The sequence below is a fragment of the Cervus elaphus genome, chromosome 16, assembly GCF_910594005.1.
Source record: "Cervus elaphus chromosome 16, mCerEla1.1, whole genome shotgun sequence".
NCBI classification, from domain to species: Eukaryota; Metazoa; Chordata; class Mammalia; order Artiodactyla; family Cervidae; genus Cervus; species Cervus elaphus.
Window position 1 is genome coordinate 31,779,023 of NC_057830.1, and position 23,731 is coordinate 31,802,753.

Here is a 23,731-nt window from a genome sequence, read left to right on the forward strand (position 1 = left end):
AAACAGGACATTTTCCTCACCCCAAGAAGAAATCCTATATACATTAGCAGTCCCCTTTCTTCCCACTCTCTTCCAGCCCAAGGCTGCTGCTGCTGCTAAGTCGCTTCAGTCATGTCCAACTCTGTGCGACCCCATAGATGGCAGCCCACCAGGTTCCTCCGTCCCTGGGATTCTCCAGGCAAGAACACTGGAGTGGGTTGCCATTTCCTTTTCCAATGCAAGAAAGTGAAAAGTGAAAGTGAAGTTGCTCAGTCATGTCTGACTCTGTGCAACCCCATGGACTGCAGCCTACCAGGCTCCTCCGTCCATGGGAGTTTCCAGGCAAGAGTACTCGAGTGGGGTGCCAATGCCTTCTCCGAGCCCAAGGCTACCACTGGTCAACTTTCTATCTCCATGGATTTGCCTATTTTGCACATTTTACATAAATGAAAATCATATATGATCTGTTGTGACTTTTTTTTCCACTTAGCATGTTTTCAAAGTCCATCTATGTGGCAGCAGATATTTAACTGCCAAATGCCACTCCACTGCATGTATATACAACATTTTATTTATCCGTTCATCTGCTGAGGGACATCTGGGTTGTATCTACCTTTTGGCTATTATGAATGAAAGTGCTGTGAGCATTACCGTACAGCTTTTTGTGTAGACATATATTTCCATTTCTCCTGGGTATATACACAGACCTAGAATTATTGGCTGGGTCATGTGATAAATCTAACATTACGTATTTTGAGACACTGTAAAATTGTTTTCCAAAGTAGCTGCTTATTTTACATTCCCACCAGCAGTGTATAAAGGTTCCAGTGTCTTCAAAACATCAACACTTGTTATGAAGTGGAATCTTCATTTTGATTTGCATTTCCCATGGCATATCCATCTTTTCAGATGTTTACTGGTCATTTGTAAATCATATTCAGAGAAATGTCTAACTTAGATCCCTTGCCTGTTTTTTCACTGATTTAATTTTTCTTTTTATTGATTCTTAATGGTTTATTCCCAGGTTCTAGAGTTCCATATATTCAGTTCTTATATTTATGTCACTGATCCATTTTGAGTTGACTTTTGTTTATGATGTGAGGAGGGGTGGGGAAGGTGTGAACTTTATCCTTTTGCTCTGGTTATCTAGTTGTTCCACTGTCATTTGTTGAAAATACTTTTCTTTCCCCACTTAACTGTCTTCACACTCATTTCAAATACCAACTGACCATAAATGATCATTTTCGGATTTCTGGTTTTATCCCACTATTTTTATACTAATTTGACTATCTTTATACTAATTCTAAATTCTCTTGATTAATGTAGCATGGTGCTAAGTTTTAAAATCAGCAAGTGTGACTACTTCAAGTTTGTTCTTTATTACACTGATTGCTAGCTTCCTTTCCTGTTGTTTAAAACTCTGATGACATTCTGTCTTCATTCTGTGTGCAACCTCTTTTTCTCTTTCAAATCTCTTAGGATCTATTTTCCCCAACTATTCTGAAATTTCCTGGTCATATGCCTTGGAGAGGTCTACTTTCACCTGGTTATGCTGAGCAGCTCTTTACTGGCGCTCTTACCCTGGGCATTTGCTTCATTGATTCCAGGAAATTTTAAGTCATTACATGACTTTTTCTTTTTTGACATTTATTTTTTGTACTTTATTTCTGGAAAAACTTTTATTAGCTTACTTTCATTTATCTTATTATTGATCTTTATTAAATAATGGAACTGGACTGAACCTAAAATATTTTGTTTCCTTTTTTCTCTTTATTTTCAACCTGTTCATTTTTACTCTACTTTCTCTAAGATTTCCTCAAATTTGCATTCTCTATTTTCTATTAATGATTCTGCTCTTAAAATTATGAATGTCAAAGAATATATTTTTTCTCTTTTCTATAACATCCTATTATTTTACATACACAGTTCTTTGGGTTTTGTTTGTTTGTTGTGGTTTTTTTTTTTTTCATTTTTAAGAGGTATTGTCTTTGCTTGTCTGTTTTGGTCTTTTCTTATAGGCTAGAGCTTTCAACCCATGACTATATACCTAGGCTTGAAGCTGAAGGACTAAAAACCTCATTAGGAGCTCTATCAATATAGGCAAGGTTTTTGTACCAAACTATTTCATCAGGAGAACTGCTAATACCAATGAATTTAGATTTTGCTGATGTTTTTTTCTCTATCTCTTGGGCTTGCCAGATTTCCCTAAGTTTTCCAAATCCTTAAGTGGAACGCAAGAGCTAGACTTCACTGTTCTGGAAGCTGGGAGTGGGGGTGAGGGGTGGGGGGACCTGCCAGAGCTTGATGTAGTGTGTAGGAAAAGGAAGGATAGATGTTACAAAAGTAAGTATCTAAATTACCACTTATCTCCCCCATAATGTGTAGCATTCAGCAGTGCCTGGTATCTCCTCAGTCTAGAATCTCTCTGTTCTGCATTTCAAGAGAATAAACTTCTAGTATTCTGAGGCTCAGGGATGTTATCATGGAGAAAATGGGAGGGAAATCTCTCTGCTTCTAAACAGATTTTCAACCAGATCTCATCAACATAATTCTCATCCTCATTTTCAGAGGTATCTGGTATACTAAAAAGGAGGCCCTTCAGAGGATCTGCAGTATAAACTGGACTGTATTTTGACTTTCTTTATCAGTAGCTAAGAATTCAGTTACTTGAACAGACAGCTCAACATCTGTTTTCCAGCTTCTAAAATTTTGTTGCTACTGCCTTCTTTCCCTGTCTTTTCCGTCTTTATTATGTGTGCTCAGTAGTGTATGACTCTTTGCAACCACATGGACTGTAGCCTGCCAGGCTCCTCTGTTCATGGAATTTTCCAGGCAAGAATACTGAAGTGGGTTGCCATTTCCTATTCCTAGGGAATCTTTCCGATCCAGGATTGAACCTGAGTCTCTTGAGTCTCCTGTGTTGGCAGGAGGATTCTTTGACACTGTGCCACCTGGGATGCCCCTTTATTAATTATATCTATTTGCTAAAAACCCAAACACTTCTTCATTGTCATTAAGGTTTCAGAAGGTAATGCATGTGATTAATACACCATCTGAATCATACATCTTTTTTCAAAAGGATGACAAGACTTCTTTTTTGTTGTTTTTGCTTTTCCAGTCAAGCCACGCAGCTTGTGGGATCTTAGTTTCCCGACCAGGGACTGAACCCATGTGAAAGTGCAGAGTCCTAACCACTGGACTGCCAGGGAATTCCCCAAGGGCTCTTGAAACTTAATGTCAGAGTTAGAGATACACTTCCAAAGTACCTACCAATTTCAGACAACCTAAGTTTGATTAAATTTTTAATTTCTACTAGCAACTGTTAAAGATGTCTGCATTCGAAAGAGTAAATCAAACCTAATCCACAGATAAATAGAAAAGAATATGGGAGAGATAAACAAACTTTGACAAGTAGAACATGAAAAGTCTCATTGGAGGAAATAATCTGAACATTATTTTGAAGAGCTCCACAGACATATAAAAAGCAGTACAGAATTCATAAGCAATAAAACAGCACAAGCAAATACAAGGAGCAACAATGTGCTTCACTGAATCCTCTGCTTCCCTTGTTTTTTCACAAAAGTTCTAACAAAGTCCTGAACTCAGAAAGCCCTGATTAACCACATTTACTTTTTCGATTTCAATTAGCACTTAACATGAAAATAACTCCAAAACCTTCTTCTGTTTATTTTCCAGAGCGAAATATTCACTTGGTGAGCGGTCTGCTCCATGTCCCTGCATCAGAAAATCCCAAGCTGCCTCCCTTAAACATCTCCTGTCCCCAAACCACTTCCACCTCCTTCATTGTCAAGCCATCATATCCACTGAGTAAACCAACCAGCAAGCAGTCCTTGAACCAAGTTTGATTCTTCCTACTTCCTCCCTTAACACCAGTTTCCAAGTTCCCACTTACTATGTATTTTTTCAATAAGAAGATAAAATCAATGCTCGGCAATTTCAAGCTTTACAGTCATTCTGTCACTAGATGCATTCTAATAACAGTAAGAAGGCAAAATGAATAATCTGAGATCCAAACTAATCTATACTAATAGCTTTATCACGATTTTCTTAGAATAAACATTACTGGGAAGGTTTTCACTTTTTTATTATAGAACTGTTTGGCTTCATGCTTAAGCTGGATAATTACAAAGTTGAGTGAGCATAAAAAGTGTTTAGCAAAAAACAAAGAACTCCCTAAATTTAAAACTTCACTTGCTTAGTTTATTCAAACCAACTTTATGCAAACCATCTTCCAGAAGCTTACTCATAAACAGCCTATAAAACCAGAGAAATAGTTGAGAATATACACATACATTTTTGTTTTAACTGCTGACTGATATGAACTACAGGGAAGCCATAAAACATGTGGGCAACTAATGATCCCATGGCAATTATTATCCTCAGTTATAGACCAGAACAGACCATGTAAAGATATGGCAAAAACAGGAGCATTAGAATCAAGTCATTTGACTCTTGCTCTGCATCATAATACCTTGTTGATACATAATCAACCAAACAAATTACTTGCAAGCAATGCACTGTGGTGTTGGAGAAGACTCTTGAGAGTCCCTTGGACGGCAAGAAGATCCATCCAGTCCATCCTAAAGGAGATCAGTGCTGGGTGTTCATTGGAAAGACTGATGCTGAACCTGAAACTCCAATACTTAGGCCACCCCATGCGAAGAGTTGACTCACTGAAAAATACCTTAATGCTGGGAAGGATTGGGGGCAGGAGGAGAAGGGGACAAAAGAGGATGAGATGGCTGGATGGCATCACCGACTCAATGGACATGGGTTTGGGTAGACTCTGGGAGTTGGTGATGGACAGGGAGGCCTGGCGTGCTGCGATTCATGGGGTCACAAAGAGCTTGACATGACTGAGCGACTGTACTGAACTGAACTGAATGTATTTTACACTGGTTTTCATAAAGTATTCTTGCACTTGATTTCAAAGTATTGAAGAATTGTAGAAATGTTAAACTCTCTGTAAACATGTACTAGATAGCTTGCTATGAATAAAACTTTTTTCTTTTTAATGTCCCACAGTTACAGAATGCCACCTAGTCAGTCATCTAACCGTCACGTGATCTTTCCCTCTTCTGTAGAAAATGTTAAAATGTTAAAGAATTAATAATGAATTTATAAGCTCAGAATAATTATTATCCATAAATATTATATTGATTGCCTAAGCCAAATTATCTTTGGACTGTTTCACTACCTAATGTATGAGTAAGAAAAAAATTCATGGGAAGGGGAATACCACAACTTATTCCCCAAAAAAGAGGAAAAGGGGCAAAAAAGCAAAGGAATATGAATCAATAAAAGCTGGACTTTCTGGTCAGAAGACCAACAACAGTGAAAAACAAATTTTAAAAACATAAATGTTATCTCATTTTAATGAATTTTAAGGATAACCAAAATTGCTGCACATTACTAAAGTGTTAACTCAGCTGGAGTTTTATAAAGGTACACTGTCTCTTTTTATTTTTAAGGAACAGTTCATGATAAAATCTACTGAGTGTCAACAATGTGCCAAGCACTGCAGGAAAACACAAGGAAGAGACTCTGGCATAGAAGTATTAAAAATCTCATAGAATTACAAGGTAAACTATAATATGATATACTAAAAAAATGTAACAAAGGCATGAATGAGTACAATGAGGCCACAGAAAACACCCAGGCCTGCCTGGTAGAGTCAGGGAAGACTGAAATCTAGGTGATGACCTCTCAAAGCAGTAAAGTGGAGAGGTAATTAAAGAAAAAGGATGACCATGAAGAAAGGGACCATAAACACTCTATATAAAAGCCTATGGAGCAAAACAATCCAAAGTTAGAATGTTTTGGACAGACTGACAAATAATATCTTAGAACAAACCAAGCACTATATACCATGGATGGGAAAGAACAACAACAAAAAGAGCAAGAACAAAACAGACAATTACCTCCTTTTGTAGTATCATTCTGGGCCTGGATACCATGATGCAATGAATTATGAATGGCAGAAAGAAGATCTGCTGCTTGAACCATCAATTTTTGAGCTTCTGCAACAGCACTGGTCTAGCAAATAAATCACCAAAAACATTCTTACATATTCTTTCACTGAAAGATATACATTAAATAGGAAAATCCTATAAACAATAATGAAATTATTAAATGCTTGTTGTAATGACATTGGTTTTCACAAACTATTCACTTAATACAGGATGCCCAGATCCTGTTAGGATAGAAATAATTTTTTTACTCATATCAATACTTTGTAGGAACCACTAAAAAATAATAGGAAACATTTCTGGTTTATTCTACCAATCTCATGTTTTTTTTTTTCCTAAAGAGATGTAGTCAACTAGAAAATGAGAAACTGCAACATTCCTACTAAGTCATTCATCAAGGTAAATTTTTAAAAAAAGAAGAGAGTTACAGAAGTTTTTAAGGGCTGGATCTTTACTCAAAATTAACTATTCACAAATTAGCCTGTAATTTACTTGAGTTAACACAACACACACACACACACAAATATTCACCATCTAAGGGTTGTTTTTGGTTCTATACAAATCCAAGTTAATTATTTAACTGAATGAAACAAGAGCCTACCTAAAATTCTCATTTTTAATTTCTCCAACTAACTTCACAGAAGCAATTTCAGCTTCTACTATTATATCCACTAATAAGCAATACATTATCTTTATATCAACAACAGACATGGATATGTTAAGGGCACAATGTAAAATTCACGTGACTTTCGGAGAAAATCATCAGGGATATCCTGACATAAACACACCAAATGCTGAGTGCTGTGTATGTGTGCATATACATTCCAACAGAAAAGTCTCAGAACTACCAAAATAAAGCATTCCATCAAAAACAAAAACACTGAACAGATTAAATACCCTTACCTCTTTCTTAGTAAAGGCTATAAGCACTGTCAGTAACACTCGAGTAAATTTCACTCTGCTGAATACTGCTAAACATTGTTGGTGCTAAAAAAATAAGAAAGGACTAAAAGTTAAAAGATGCAAAGCCTTGTGAAAGAAATTTCATTTTAAAATATGGTATATTAAGTTCTAAATCTCAGTGTTAATACCTTAGAAATGCCTTCACTTATAGGCTTTTAAATATCTGAAAATGAGCTGCATAAAACACAATAAAATGAAGCCTATTTTACTGAAACAGAAATATATAATAAAGCTTCTGTATCACAAGGACTGATTTTTTTCCCAAGTCAGGAGTTACACTATTATTTCAAAACTGATCTAATTAGTATTTTTAAGAGGACTGATAGAAACATGCTTTAAGCAGTCAGAAAATTTAGGATCTCAACAAAGGCTAGACAAATTTTGATATAGAAGTTCTTGACTTCTGCCAAGTTTTGGTGGATCATCTGAAAAAAAAAAACAAAAAAACATTTTTTCTTCCTACCTACCTCATAAGAATATCGAAGAACTCTGAAATCATGTATCTGAAAGAGTTGTATTATAATTCTATCAAAATAAATACAAGGGAAATAAACTCCCTTGTAATGTCCAATTTTTAAAGAAATACCTTAAAAAGGGCTTCCACAAATTATAACGCAGTTCATAAAACTATAACATTAAGAGGCAGACTTCTCTGATATTATCTACCAGAAAATAAGTTCAATTACTTCTAGTTCAACTTCTGGGTCTCTTTCTTCTCCTTGTCGACTTCGAGTACTCTAAAATTTTAAAAAAATGTGAATTAAAACAAACACAAGCCTGTAAAAGCATAAATTATGATTACACAAGGTAAAGGAAAAAATTAACTTATTGAGTATACACTATAATCTATTTGAAGCAAATATTTGGAAGGAAAACGCTGTTTCAATTATTTACCTAACAGTACTATATACACTTAGTTCATTTTGATATAAATATCACACAAAGGAAAAAGGTACTTACTAAAAACAGCAAAAGCAAAACAATGAATAATATAAGCAAAAGCACATGGTACACAGTACTTCTTTCTTTTAAAAGATCTATTAACTGAAGTTCCTGATGTTCTCAAAACTAACCCAGAGAAATGCAAGGCGATCTTTACAGAATCACATCATAAAGTCACACGGTAAACACTGCTCAGTTCTATACTAACATGCAGACTCTTCTTCATCCGCATGTAACACGTGGCTGAGGATTCGGGCAAAACCCAAAGGCAATACCACAGGAAGATCCGGTAGATCTGGGTTCTAGACCTGGAACTGCCACTTAATAACGGCATGCCCTTAAGAAGACTCAAGACAGGTTACCTGACGCTTTTGAGCTCTATTTTCTTCATTTGAAAGTGTATTTTATTGCCTAATACACTGAATAACTGTAAATATCAAATAAGACAATAATGCAAAACTGTTTTGACAACCATGCTGTGTTATATAAGTGTAAAAAAATAATAGAAATGTAATTTTTCATTTTTAATCTCTAGCAGAACAAAATCATCATGGTCATCTCACCAAAGGGTGTCTGTCGCTCATAGGTTTTTACCAGATTTGAGAAACTACTATTTATTGCACTCTTCTACTATGTTCTAGACACTGTCCTAACCATTAAAAATACAAAGGTGAAGAAGATAATCCTTACCTTTGAAGCATTTAAAACTCTAGCATCTTATGCTATTCTTAAAACAGCATACTAAAATTCTAAAACAGTGGCAAAAAATTGAAAAAATTTGAAATGGTTAAATTTTGAGTACTAGAAAGTAATATTAATTCATCAGAAACCACTCCAGTAGTCTTCAAACTCATCACCAAAAAAAGGCATAGCATACATAAAGGAACTTGGTAGTCTTACCTAGCTATTTGTAATTAGCTTACTAGCTATTTGTAATTAGCTAAAGTTAACCTGACATTTAGAAGAATATAAATATCCTAAAGAAAAGAGAAAGAAAATATACCTTTACTCTTCTTTGCATGTCATCCTCCACATCTTTTAGCATGCCTAGAAATAGAGACAATAATTTTAAAAGGAAGCAAATTCAAATGTAAAACTTGTGAATTACCTTTATAAATGGTTTTACCTGTAACTCGAAGATCTGTCACACTGTTAGCCATTTTAAATCCATAAGTCATTGACTGAAAATCTTCCTATATGGAAAAGCAATAATTAGGCCCTTGAATAGCAGCAAAACCTTTCATCATTTTTCTCTTACAAAATCACTAAACCATTTGCTAGAAGGAAACGGTAACAGAATAATGTCACCGCAAATACTGCTATCATTCACCCAACTCTCTTTACAGTCACGCCAGGAACACACCACATTCTAACGCTATCTCTAGTCCCTGAATCTCAACTGTTTATCCTTAGGCTGTTTAAACATACTTGCATTTAATATGTTCATCTGCAAAACAATGCTTATGATAACATTACAAACTATTCCCACCTACAAAGAATTCTCACATTTACAGATGAACAATAAATACATAACAATTACCATTTGATGACAAGGCTGCAAAATTTAGACAAGACTCTTCAAAACCTATTATGTGTCTTTTTACAGACTGTTAGGCTACAAAAGTTAAGCTTTTCAAACAGAATTACTCAGTGACAGCAGAACCACATTCCCACTTCAACCCATTGTAAAGAAAAAAATGATTCAAATATGAGTTCCCCCTCTCAAAATAATTTAAAACACTGCTGAGATATTAGCAAATTAAGTTGTTTGCTGGATCCACTATGAAGAGTTTAAGATCATCTGGCTGATTTTGGCTAGGAAGTTAAAAGCTCTAATAAAGGAGTGTTTCTGCCATATTACAATTCTTCTAAAATGTATATAAAAGCCTAATATAATGGAATAACAGACATTCACAGCAGTGGCCAGAATTGTAGAGAAATTTCCGGACTCAACAAAAATGTCAGTAAGCATGCAATTTATGTCAAACACTAAACTTACAGAGAGAATGAAGTACAAACAAATATCCTAGTCTCAAAGAACTCAGAGGAACTGTATGCTTCACAGGACTGGGTCTTTTAAGTCTCAGGTTGTATTACAGAGCTACAAACACAGCCTCTGGATGAAGCTTATACTCTTATCTCTACTTGGACATCAAATAGGATTCTCAAATTGTACATGTATAAATATGAACTTTCATAGTGTTTACCACATTGGTAAAAGGCACTTCCATCCATTCCATTATTCCAAGTAGGAGTGAAGAACCATAGGAATCAGAACACAAATAATCTACAAACAGAGGTGGTAGCATGCTTCAAGCTTCAAAGATCATAAGGGGTGACAAAGACTAAGTCTAAGGTATGGTCACTAAAAAGATAAATCTAAATGATTCCAAGAGAAAACAGGAGTCAAGCATCAGGATGGTAACAATGGGATTACAAATCAGTGGAACAATGCCTTCAAAATTCAGAGGAAAATTATTTTCCAGCCTAGAAGTCTATTATAGCCAAACCGTTGACCAGGTGAAAGGGTAAGGAAAACATTTTCAGACATACAAGGTCTCAAAGAAAAACTCCCTCCCTGTCTCCCCAAAGAAACTGGAGGCACTGAACAAGCAAGGTTATAAACTACAAACAATACGGGCATGAGACCCAGGTAACTAGGGATCTAACAAAAAGACAGGGAAATGGAATTCCTAGGAGAACAATGCAGAGAAACCTGGGATGACAGCTCCAGGCCTATAAAGCAAATGACCTAGCTAGAAAACAAAGAAGTTCAAGAATATTAAAAAAAAAATTATACATTACTGGATGTATGTATAGCTGCATATATACATGATGAAATATACAGATTATCTGATAGTTTAATAATAATGGGAAAGGAATTAAGGAGAAGTACACAGAAAACTAAGCAAACTCAAAAGAAATAGTAATTACTGCCTTTAAGAAAAAAAAATTTGTATGATTAAAAAAGCATACACTACTCTGGCTCATCTGTCATTAATATTTATACAGTCACAATAATTTCTGTAGTGAATGATTTAACCATAAACTGAATTATTATTTGGAGTGAGGGATGTATACGAATCCTTACGAATCCTTAGCATATAAATGCTAAGTATACACTAAAAATTTGATGCTCTATGCTACCTAAAGGTTGATAAATTCTTAAACCTAGAAACTAGAATATTAGCCTATTATACAGAAATATGGAAACTGTAGGAAAAAGCTAAAAGAACTGATTATTATGAATGGATAAGGAAAGAGGAGAGCACTACAATTTTTCATTATACACTTTGTGGGCTATAGAGAAGAAAAAATAGTGCCCAGATTCAAGACATTTGCAAGGTAAAAGAATCTGGATGTAGGAGGTTAAAAAAAAAAAAAAAGTAATCAAAGATAACACTAAAGACATCATTTTGCAAGACAGCAGAAAAGCCATTTGATAGAGGAACTGTGGTTCCCATTTTGCACGTGAGCAACATATTAAAAGAAACTTCTTTGGGCAAATGAGAACGTCTCCAGTTCAGGAGTAAAAACAAAGCAGAGACATAATACATAATCATTAGGGACTTCAGAAGCATCCATTTCAAACAAATTATTTGTTGATTTTAAGTCATTCATATTTATTCATTACCAGGCCTCTAAAGGATTTTACTAGGCAATCAACATTTTTAAATTACCAAACTGAGACAAATTCATCTGGATTACCTGAAAAGTTTAGCAAAACAAGAAAAATATCTTTCCAGTCTAGGAACTAACTTTCTCCAGTTCTAGTTTTACATAATTGGTTACACTGTGTGCTGCCTTCTTAACCTTTTAAAGTATGCATTTTCCCATGATATTAAATACTGTCATCTCTATATATTCATTACACATAATCATTATTATATGAGATACAGTTAAGCACAATTTATTTCAACCATAACCCTAATGGTAGTATTTTGATCAATACCAATTTTCACTATTAAAAACTCTGATTAATGTATTTGGACATTAACCGTCCCTATGCCTATTAATTTCTTTAAGGCTGAGTTCTAAAGGTGAACTAACTAGTTTAAATGGTATCAATAAGTTTAAAACTATTGATATATACACTGCTAAACTGTTTTCCAAAGCAGCTATGTTAATGCATACTCTCACTAGTAAAAAAAATATATATATTCTTATTTTAAATACTGTGTAGATGAAAAGTGAACTAATTATTACTTAGATTTTCTTGGATTACACTGAGCCTGAATTTTTTTTTTAGCCTGAATTTTTTAAATATTATGATCATTTGATAACCTTCCTCTATGAATAAGCTATTTATTTTACTGCCATTTATTCATGTGGGTTTTACTCTCATCTTTATTTGAATGGGATTTTAATACACAAAAACTGATTTTTTTTTCTGTATTTTTCCTAAGAATTTTTTCTATCAGCTTTTTTCCTAGTAATCCTTTTCTTTAGGATTTCTTTTATCTCTTAGTAAGTCCTTCATCCAGAGAGTACGCAGAAATTTGAACTAAAAAATATTATAAAATTTTTTTTGTTTACTTAGAAAGTAACACAGGTGTATAATAAAAATTACAAAAAAGTTTATACTCTGATCCTCAATACCTTAGTTATCTTCTTGTGTATGATGATTTAACTACCTATCTCTTTTTACAAAAAGAGCAAAAATGGTAGCAAGTTACACATGCCCTTCTATACCAAACTTATATTTTTACATTAATTTAGAGATCTAATTTGTATAAGCAAGCCTACCCCTCCTTTGTAAAGGGTGCAAAACACTTACTTGGCAGCATGAGGGTAGTGTCATTTAATGTCTTGTACTGATGGACACTAGTTCCCAGACTTTAGTTACTACAAACACTACAACTAATGTCCTTGAACATAGATCTTTGAGGATAAGCTTGAATATATTTATAGGCTAAATTCCTAAAACTGAAACTGATGAAACAAGACAAGCCTTTAAATCATAGATAGTACCAAACTACTCTTTTAAAAAGTTGTAGAATTTACACTCCCGTCAAAAATGCATGAATCTTTGTTTATAGTAGAATCCTGTCCTAACTAATAAATGTGGAAAGAGTGTTGGAATTCAGAATCATCATTTTGAAGTCAACACACTAAGATTAGTCCAAGCAAGTACCGTGAATGGATACTACATATATATGGAAAGATTTTTAATAAGCAGGATATTTATATGATCTTAAAGAGTTTCCCTACATATTGCTTACTATGTACGCAAGGTTAAAAACAGTAACCATGAAATGTGAACTGGTGCAGGCACTATGGAAAACAGTACGGAGGCTTCTCAAAAAAACTACAAGTAGAGTTGTCATATGATCCTGGAATCCTACTCCTGGTCATATATCTGGGCAAAACTGTAATTCAAAACACACAGGCACCCCAATGCTCACTGCAGCACTATTTACAATGGCCAAGACACGGAAACATAAATATCCATTGACAGATGAATGGATAAAGATGTTGTGTGTGTATATGTATATATGTATATATATACACAGACACACACACATATATGCACAATGGAATACTACTCAGCCAAAAAAAAGAATGAAATACCATTTGCAACAACATGCACGGACCTAGAGATTATCTAAGCAAGTGAAGGATTTAAATCAGAAAAAACAAATACCAAATGATGCCACTTATATGTGGAATCTAAGATATGACAGAAATGAAGTTATATATGAAAGAGAAACAGACTCACAGACATAGAAAACAGTCTCATGGTTGCCAAGGAGGACAGAGGAGGGATGGACTGGGAGTGTGGGATTAGCAGACGCAAACTATTATATACAGAATAAACAACAAAATCCTACTGTTTAGCACAGGGAACTATATTCAATATCCTGTGATAAACCATAAAGGAAAAGAGCATGAAAAAGAATATGCATATACATGGATAACTATATAACTGCATCACTATGATGTGTAGCAAAAATTGACACAGCAATGTAAATAAACTATACATCAATAAAATAATTTTTTTTTAAAGTAACCATACGGTAATCAGAAAGCACCTTGAAGGGGTGATAGAGTCACATCACCACTGAGGGACAGACGGACACTCTATGTCTCAGATATGAAACCATACAAAGGACACAGTATTACTCATGTCACATTCCAGCCAGGACTGCATAATATAAATCTAATCATGAGGAAAGAGTAGACAAGCCCCAAGTAAGGAACATTCTATTAAGTAAGGGAAAGCAGAAGAGGGCTGTTTTCCAAAAATACCGATGTCATTAGAGACAAAGAATGAAGAACTGCTGTAAATTAAAGGACACTAAAGAGATATGCAACTAGACGCAGGACATGATCCTAGACTGGATCCCACACTGTAGGGGAAAAACACTAAGGATGTTACTAAGTCAACTGACAGAGAACATGGGTAGGTAGTGGACTGGTATCATAGATTTGCTGAGGTTGATCACTGTGCTGTAGTTGTGTATGAGCGTGTCCTTTTCCTTATGAGGTCCATATTGACGTGTCTCAGAGATCAAAATGTACATAGCTTACTCGCCAATGGTTCAGAAAGATATATATATACATACATACATGAGAGAAAAAGTGAAAAATGACATGATAGGTTAAGAGCAGCTGAATCTGGGTGCTCTTGGTGCTATCACTGTTAACTGCTGTTATTTGGAAAACATTTCCAAATAAACTAAAATTTTTAAAAGTTAAAAGAAAAGGAAAACAATGACTATTCATATCCCCCCTGCCATACACTGCCCCCCCGCAGCATGTCAGTGCCTATTAAAGGTAAAAAAAATGGTATCTCACAGTTTTAATCTGCATTTCTAAAATGAGGTTAAACATCTTACACTTAATGGCCATTTTATTTCTATAAACTGCCTTCTGATTTTTAAGCAACTTTTTTATATCTAAAACATTTTATCTCTCTACAATTTACTTTGATGTTGTTATAAACTGAATGTTTGTGTCCCCCTCCCACTCCCAAATTCATATGTGAAGTTCTAATGCCCAATGTGATAGCAATTGGAGGTGGAACCTTTGGAAGAGTTCTTTAACAACGAGTTGCAAGGCTTAAAAAACTAAAAACAGAGGGAACCTACAGACTGAGACTTAAGACATATCAACCAACTGCAACAGACTGACTGTGTCCCCTCAAAATTTATATGTTGAAACCTAACCTCCAATGTGACAGTGCTGGGAGATGGAACCTTTAGAAGGTCCATGAGGGTGGGCCCTCATAAATGGGATTAGTGTCCTTATAAAAGAGACTCTGGAGAACTCCCCATCCCTCCTTCTGCCATGTGAGGCCACAGTGAAAAGACGAACCAAGAAGCAGGCCCTCACCAGGCACCAGATCTGCTGATGCCTTGATCCTAGACTTCTCAGCCTCCAGAACTATGAGAAATAAATAACTGTGCATAAGCCACCCCAGGTTATGGTATTCTGTTATGGCAACACAAACGGACTAAGGCAGATGTAAAACGCTGATAAAGTAAGTTTCAAGGGTGCCAACCAATTATTCTAGAACTATTTGGTAAAAACACCCTTTCTCTGTCCCACTGATTTTTAATGTCCTTTTGGGAATACTTAAAACAATTTGTGTGTCTCTTCTCATTTTTTAACTCAAACTAATCTTTTAAAAAATTCCATCCAAATGGGTAAGATTTTCTACCTGTATCAATTCAAATATATAGCTAAATAACCAATGAGTGTTTAAGAAATACCCAGTACTTCATAAACAACTCATAAGCCACACATTTAAATGTGGAACTCACATTAGGTGTATACTTAGCTATTATTCTCACATATATAATATACATTTAGAAAAGCTTTACACTGAATCATTGCTGGAGCCTAAGATATTTATTCTGGATCAGTAACAGTGTAAAAAAGAAAGTTAACAGTTTCAACAAATGAAAGAAACAGAAATAACTTAGTTTCAAATGCTATCACATCTCCCCTTAAAATACAGTGTCTATAATCATTTTTTTTAATGATAAATGGAAAAATCTTTCTATGACTAAAATGTAAAACACTTTGTCAGTTTGAGGTACTAAGTGGAAAAAAAAGTTTATACTCTAAACTATTCTTCATAACTTTTGTCTTCCTTTCCTCCAAAGACTGAAATTAATTTTTATGTTATAATTTATAAGAGACTTAAGGGACAAGCTTATCTCTTCTATTTTCTTTGTGAATCCTCACAATATCCAGAGTACCTCTGTACATAATGAATACTCAATGAATGGTACTAAGAGAATATATATTAAGATGAGGTGGCCAATGAGTTTCAGGAATTCTTAAATAACAAAATCTTACCTCTTCAAAAACAGCAGCTTTATTGACTTTTTCCCTTGCAATGTCACAGATTTTCAAGATACCCAGAGCAAAAGCTTTCATGGCAGGATCTTCTATAAAATCTGGATTATGAATGTAAAGGCACGTAAATACTGTCTGTGCCAAGGAATGGCCTTCTAACCACGTTATCTATAAAGAAATAAAAGAATGCACAAGTCTGAAAAGTTTGATTCAACAGTCCAAGGCCAGACACAGGCCCAAATAAATATGATTAATCACAAGATTTAAAAGAAGATTAAAAGGAAGATCAGAAGAGTCTGAATTCACTTTCACTGACCAAAGTCTTTCAAGAATTAAAAATATGATTACCCAAAAGTTATAGATATGGAAAGCATTCTTTTATTAAATAATTGTTTGCAAAATATTTAGATATTAATGAAATTAGAGTGCCTCCTTACTTCACATCCAAACACTATTAATTCTATTATAACATAATAAATAAAAACCCATGAAATTAAGGAATTCACAATTTTAGAGCCAACCAGGTTCTTAGCCACTCATTCAACTCTTCTTTTTCATCCCAACTACTATCTAATCCAGTCAAGAGATTCATATCACACCTAGATTACCACAAGAAACTGGCCAACTGTTTTCCTGCTCCCACCTCTACTTCAATACTCCCAATAAGAAGGATCATTCTAAAGCACAAAAATAATCATGCAACACTCTTCTACTGAGTAACTACCATGGGCCAAGTACCCTGGGCTAGCAGCCAGAAGAACTGCAACCAAAACTGAGTAATTTATGATATTTGAGTACTATGCTAGGTATTTTGCATGTATCTTATCTCATTTTTTCCCCTAACACTTTGAGGAAGGTGGTGTTCTCATCTTACATATAAAGAAATAGCATAAATAATTTGCCCATGCTTATTGTTATAATTTATACTTAGTCCAAGAATTCTGCAACAGAGCAAGAAAATTACATTACAAAATGAGATGTGAACATGAAAATTGCTCTAATTAAGATGCATATTTTGTATTACTAGCATGCAGAAGACTCTCCAGACTAAAAACTGTCTGCCTATTAAAGTCCAAACTTAGATACAGCCCCAATACTCTCATAGAATTGTTCCTCAACTTTGACACAAATCCTCCATCTTGCCCCCTTTAATCCTATTCCACTACAATTACAAATGGCCAAAGAGTAATAAAAATATTTCTGAGGGAAAGAGCTTTGGAGGAAGGAGGATCAGGATTCTCGCTATGCCCCTAGCTAGCAACATAACCCTAGGCAAATAGTAGGCAAACAGGTAAGAGTGATACCAGACCGCTCACAGAGCTGATGTAAAAGACCAAAGTAAAAAATACACACATAAACACTTAACAGAAATACTTCATACACACTGATAATCAATGAATATTTCACCAGACACACAAATGAAGAAATTTTACATTATGTCTAAAGACAATGATTTAATTTAATACCAAGCTTAAAAAAGAAAGGGACACTCAGAAAGTGGGGGTGGGGCGGGGGGGGGGAACAGCAGCACAAAAGAGAGTTTCCCACAATTACACCACAGTCTCGGCAAGACAACCTATTCAGCGTACATACAGAAATAACTAAAAAATTTTCCTCAGAGTGTAAAATGGCCAGTTTACTTCAATTTTCACTAGATTAGGAAAAAAATTTTTTCAAAGCCAATCCAAAACTCTCTTTGGTTAAATTTCATGCTTATTTACAGAACCTTTCAATTACAGATTTGTTTTCCTGAGTACCATGAGAATAGAAAAGGCACTTTGGATAATGGCTGTGTATTATTATCTTTCTTGGAAAGAAAATATCCTTCCAGAAAATGAGAACCTAAAATCACCCAGATGAAAAGTAAAATAGCTGCTTCCTATAGCATAACTTAGCCTAATAATCTTACATACATCTTACTAGGCCAAGAATTATATATATTTCATATTCAGTGATGGTGTATATACTTTCAAACTGAAATTCAAGTAAGCCACAGTTCTAAAATTAACAAACAGTGCTATCTTAACTCTTACCAAACAGCAAAAGCATGTATCCATTATCCCTATCAATTCAGGCAAGGTGAGGTCTTTAATTTTTATGGTGCCATCCTAAAAGAAAGGGGAAATATGACATATAAGCTTTTTAAAAATGTATGGTTACTATGTACAATAAATATTTTAAAGCATAAATTCTAAGAAAACTCTATCTCATCATCTGATAAAACCAAGGGGCCAAATTAACTCTGTATTCTTAAAAATAATGTATCTTAATATGTCTTCAATACTAAAAATAAAAGCCTAATTTGAAATAAAGGCCTTTATAAAAAAATGAGTCAAACTAACAAATATTTTAAAATCACAGTTAAAATTAGTTTTGAACATTAATAAATATGAAGCATTTTAACGAACTGAAACTATAAAGAAAAAATTTAAATTTTCCTTAAACTGATATATCTCAATTTTTTAATGGTTTCCACTTATTTAACAAATCTTTCTTCACAAAATATGCAAAATTAAGCTCTGAGGCAACTATGAATGAACTTCTAAATTAATTCTCATTGAGTAAATTTCTAGTTCACTACCACAAGCATTTTACTTAATATATTTATACTTAAAATTTAATCCTTAAGCCAATTACCTTGGTATGTATACTCAAAACACTTTCAAATATTAATTTAAAAAAATGCATGCATACACAAATTTAGAACAAACTTTTAACTTTGTTAAAATTTTCACACAGATAACTAACTTGTTTACATACCCGAGATGCATTTAAGAAAATTTGATACACTAAGTTTGATTTCCATTATTAATCAAAATGTTTTAACACATGAATAACAAATAATAAAAGAAAACACAAAAGGTACAATGGTAACAACCTTGATAGCTTGTTCAAAATTGAGAACTTTTCGATTAACTTGGTTTCCAATCATGCCAGCATCCATCTTGGGATCCATCATTTCAATGGCAGACATGGCTTCAAAAAGACCAAACCTGCAATAAAAAAAATAACTCTACAAATTATATTTGAACCAATAAGCTTAACTAGATTCCCACAATGGTACAAAAATCATTATAGCATTGAATACTTCAAATAACTACCCTATTCTAGGTATTTAGTCTCCACAACTTGCTATCACTTCTATTTCAATTAAATAATCCTCCTTCAACATAAAATTTCTTCCACGTACTTGTCACTCAAATCATTTTACATGCACTATGGGACAACAAAAGAATTAAAAGAAAAGCTGTTTTTCATTCTTCCTTCAAAAAATCTGCACATTAGAACATTTTGGGAAAAAAAGAGATCAACTGATCAGCAATAGATTTCACTTTGCCTTCTTTATTTAACACTTAGAAAGATATGTTTGGAATAATCATTACCAAATGTAACTTTCACGTATTTTTCATTTTCTTTACATCTTGAAAGTCTAAAAATCTGGCACATCACCATCTATAATGCCCAAAGTTTTGGCAATTACATAAGAAAGAAAAAAAAAAGAAATTCTGATGGTCTGATATTAGTGGCTTATTAGTTGTGATACAGTATGGCCTGAAAAGTTGCTGCTACTGCTGCTAAGTCACTTCAGTCGTGTCCAACCCTGTGCGACCCCATAGACAGCAGCCCACCAGGCTCCCCCGTTCCTGGGATTCTCAAGGCAAGAACACTGGAGTGGGTTGCCATTTCCTTCTCCAATGTGTGAAAGTGAAAAGTGAAAGTGAAGTCGCTCAGTTGTGTCTAACTCAGAGCGACCCAATGGACTGCAGCCTACCAGGCTCCTCCGTTCATGGGATTTTCCAGGCAAGAGTACTGGAGTGGGTTGCCATTGCCTTCTCCACCTGAAAAGTTAGTATATCTTTAATTGAGATATGAAAAATGAAGAACCTAAAAGACAGTATGACTGGCCATCAAGGTATTCACTTTCTAATGTGCTTAGTCTAAGCCAATAGATTACTAGGAAAATAAAAGAGATCTACCTTGTTACACTACATCATTTCTCTCAGAAAAGCAGCAGCAGTAAGATATTAAGAAAAATAAACAAATGGGATCCAATCAAACTTACAAGCTTTTGCACAGCAAAGGAAACCATAAACAAAATGAAACAAAACATCAACAAAACAAAAAGACAACCTACTGAATGGGAAATAATATTTGCAAATGATGCAACCAACAAGGGCTTAATTTCCAAAATACAAATAGCTCATACATCTCAACAACAACAGAAACCATCCAACTGAAAAATGGGCAGAAGACCTACTTAAACATTTCTACAAAGAAGAAATACAAATGGCCAATAGGCACATGAAAAAGATGCTCAACACTGCTAATTAGTGAATTTCAAATGAAAACTACAAGATACCACCTCACACCAATCAGAATGGCCATCATTAAAAACTCTACAAACAACAAATGCTATAGAGGCTATAAAACAAAGGGAACCTTCTTGCACTGTTGGTGGGAATGTAAATTGGTATGTAAGCATGGTAAGCAAGTATGTAAGAAAGTTGGTGTGAAAGTGAAGTCGCTCAGTCGTGTCTGACTCTTTGTGACCCCGTAGACTGTAGCCTACCAGGCTCCTCCATCCATGGGATTCTCCAGGCAAGAATACTAGAGTGGGTTGCCATTTCCTTCTCCAGGGGATCTTCCTGACCCAGGGATCGAATCCGGGTCTCCCGCATTGCGGGCAGACGCTTTAACCTCTGAGCCACCAGCGAAGTCCTAGTATATAAAGTTGGTATATAAATACATAAATATGCAAAACATATGGAGCTTCCTGAGAAAACTAAAAACAGAATTACCCTATGACCCAGCAATCCCACTCCTGGGATATATCCAGACAATACTTTAATTCAAAGATACACACAGCCCTTTATTCACAGCAGCAACAGTCACAATAGCCAAGATATGGAAACAGCCTACATGGTTACTGACAGATAAATGGATAAAGAACATGTGGTACATATATTAGCTTGGTGGAAAAGTAATTGCGGTTTTGCATTGTTGAACTTCGCTGTTTAAAGTTCAACAGCATATTAAAAAGCGGAGATATTACTTTGCCAACAAAGGTCCGTCTCCTCAAAGCTATGGTTTTTCCAGTAGTCATGTATGGATGTGAGAGTTGGACCATAAAGAAAGCTGAGCACGGAAGATTTGATGTTTTGAACTGTGGTGTTGGAGAAGACTCTTGAGAGTCCCTTGGACTGCAAGGAGATCCAACCAGTCCATCCTAAAGGAGATCAGTCCTGGGTGTTCATTGGAAGGACTGATGCTGAAAGTGAAATTCCAATACTTTGGCCACCTGATGCAAGAGCTGACTCATTTGAAAAGACACTGATGCTGGGCACGACTGAAGGCAGGAGGAGAAGAGGACGACAGAGAATGAGATGGTTGGGTGGCATCACTGACTCAATGGACATGAGTGAGTAAACTCCGGGAACTGGTGATGGACAAGGAAGCCTGGCCTGCTGCAGCCCATGGGGTCGCCAAGAGTCAGACATGACTGAGCGACTGAACTGAACTGATGCTGTTGAGATTTGCTGATACTAGAAAATATTCTTAAATAAATGTGGTTATGTTATACATCATTTTAGTGCTCACTACTCACTTTGCATTTTTTTGCTAATGACTTATACTTGATGTTTATTTTATATGTATTTTAGACTAGGGAAGTGATGTTAAGACAAAAGCAAATTTGAGCTATTTTCTTATTTGAGTTCAAAATGGGTGGTAAAGCAGAGGAGACAATTTGCAACATCGACAACGCAGTTGGCCCATGAACTGATAACAGATGTACAGTGCAGTGGTGGTTCAAGAAGTTTGGCAAAGGAGATGCGAGCCTTGAAGCTGAGAAGCACAGTGGCTGGCCATTGGAAGTTGACAACTAGCAACTGACAGCATCATCGAAGCTGATTCTCTTACAACTACAGAAGTTGCTGAAGAACTCAACGTTGACCATTCTACGGTGGTTTGCATTTGAAGCATATTGGGAAGGTGAAAAAGCTCGATAAGTGGGTGCCTCAGGAGCTGACCAAAAATTTAAAAAAATTAGCATTCTTAAGTGTTATCTTCTTTTACTCTGTGCAACAACCATGATCGGATTGTGATGTGCTACAAAACGTCAACTGTATACAGCTTCCAACGATGACCAGCTCAATGGCTGGACTGAGAAGAAGCTCCGAAAATGGCAACACCTGCAGCCAGCACTGGTCAACAGAATCGGCCCACTTTTTCCCCACAATGCCTGCCACACATCACACAACCCATGCTTCAAAAGTTGAAGGAACTGAGCTACAAAGTCTTGCCTCATCCACCATATTCGTTTGACCTCTTGCCAACTGACTACCACTTCTTCAAGCATCTCTACAACTTTTCGCAGGGAAAATGCTTCCGCAACCAGCAGGAGGCGTTCCAAAAGTTTGCTGAATCCCAAAACACGGATTTTTAAGGTACAGAAATAAACTTATTTCTCATTGGCAAAAATGTGTTGATTGTAATGGTTTCTATTTTCATGAATAAAGATATGTTTGAGTCAAGTTATAATGCTTTAAAATTCACGGTCTGAAACGGCAATTACTTTTTCACCAACCTAATACAATGGATTACTACTTGGCCATAAAAAAGAACAAAATAATGCCATTTTGCAGCAACATGGATAGAGCTATAGATTACCATATTAAGTGAAATCAGACAGAGAAAGATACCATATGTTATTACTCATATGGGGAATATAAAATATTACACAAAGTAGTCTATCAACAGAACAGACTCAGGGACACAGAGAACAGACTTGTGGCTGCCAAGGGGGAGGGAGCTGGGGGAAAATGGAGGAGGAAGTTGGGGGTTACCAAGTGTAAGCTATTATATCCACGGTGGATAAACAAGGTCCAACCGTACGGCACAGAGAACTATATTCAGTGCTATGATGAACCACAATGGAAAAGAATACATGAAAACGTGTATGTACATATAACTGAGTCACTGTGCTGTAGAGCAGAAATTAACACTGTAGATCAACCATATTTCAATTAAAAAAAACAAAACAGCAGCAATGCTTTAAGGAGATACTCCCTGAAATCCCTCAAATCTTTATAATGTTTCAGTTTAAGACACTCTGACAATATGAGCATATGGTATTACTGAAGACAACTTTCATCTATAAATCTGATGCAAAGCTGTGGCTCAAAACCCAAAGAGCTTGTCAAGCCAAAAGAGAAAATATGCAAAAATAGAAACGAATCTTATCAATAAAACAGGGATTCACCAAGTATCAGATACTATAAACCTGTATTAATTAAAGGCATTCTAGCATACACAGATCAAGAGAAAACAATCTAAATCCATGTAGATTTATGTAATCCATGTAATTCCATGTAGGAATTACAGACAATAAAGATGGAATTTCAATTAGCTGGAAAATCAGTGCATCAATCAATCAACACTATTAAGATAAGTGGCTAACTACCGTGAAAAAGTGAAATCTTTGATTTACACAATTAAAAACAAACCCCAGGCAGATTTAAGTTCTAAACCTAAGACAAACAAATGAACAA

At 35.2% G+C, this 23,731-nt stretch overlaps 1 protein-coding gene across 5 annotated transcripts in view; it reads right to left on the reverse strand.

Moving 5' to 3' along the window:
* Positions 1–23,731, reverse strand: part of NAA35 (N-alpha-acetyltransferase 35, NatC auxiliary subunit) — a 94,674-nt gene that overhangs the window by 52,925 nt on the left and 18,018 nt on the right. For all 5 annotated transcript variants that reach the window (XM_043927370.1, XM_043927373.1, XM_043927371.1 and 2 more), the window contains 8 exons: positions 19,060–19,174; positions 18,215–18,289; positions 16,182–16,349; positions 9,001–9,067; positions 8,878–8,921; positions 7,619–7,669; positions 6,873–6,956; positions 5,922–6,036 (listed from right to left, as the gene is read on the reverse strand). In XM_043927370.1, the coding sequence (XP_043783305.1) occupies positions 5,922–6,036; positions 6,873–6,956; positions 7,619–7,669; positions 8,878–8,921; positions 9,001–9,067; positions 16,182–16,349; positions 18,215–18,289; positions 19,060–19,174 (719 nt within the window). The remainder of the gene's footprint in view (positions 1–5,921; positions 6,037–6,872; positions 6,957–7,618; positions 7,670–8,877; positions 8,922–9,000; positions 9,068–16,181; positions 16,350–18,214; positions 18,290–19,059; positions 19,175–23,731) is intronic.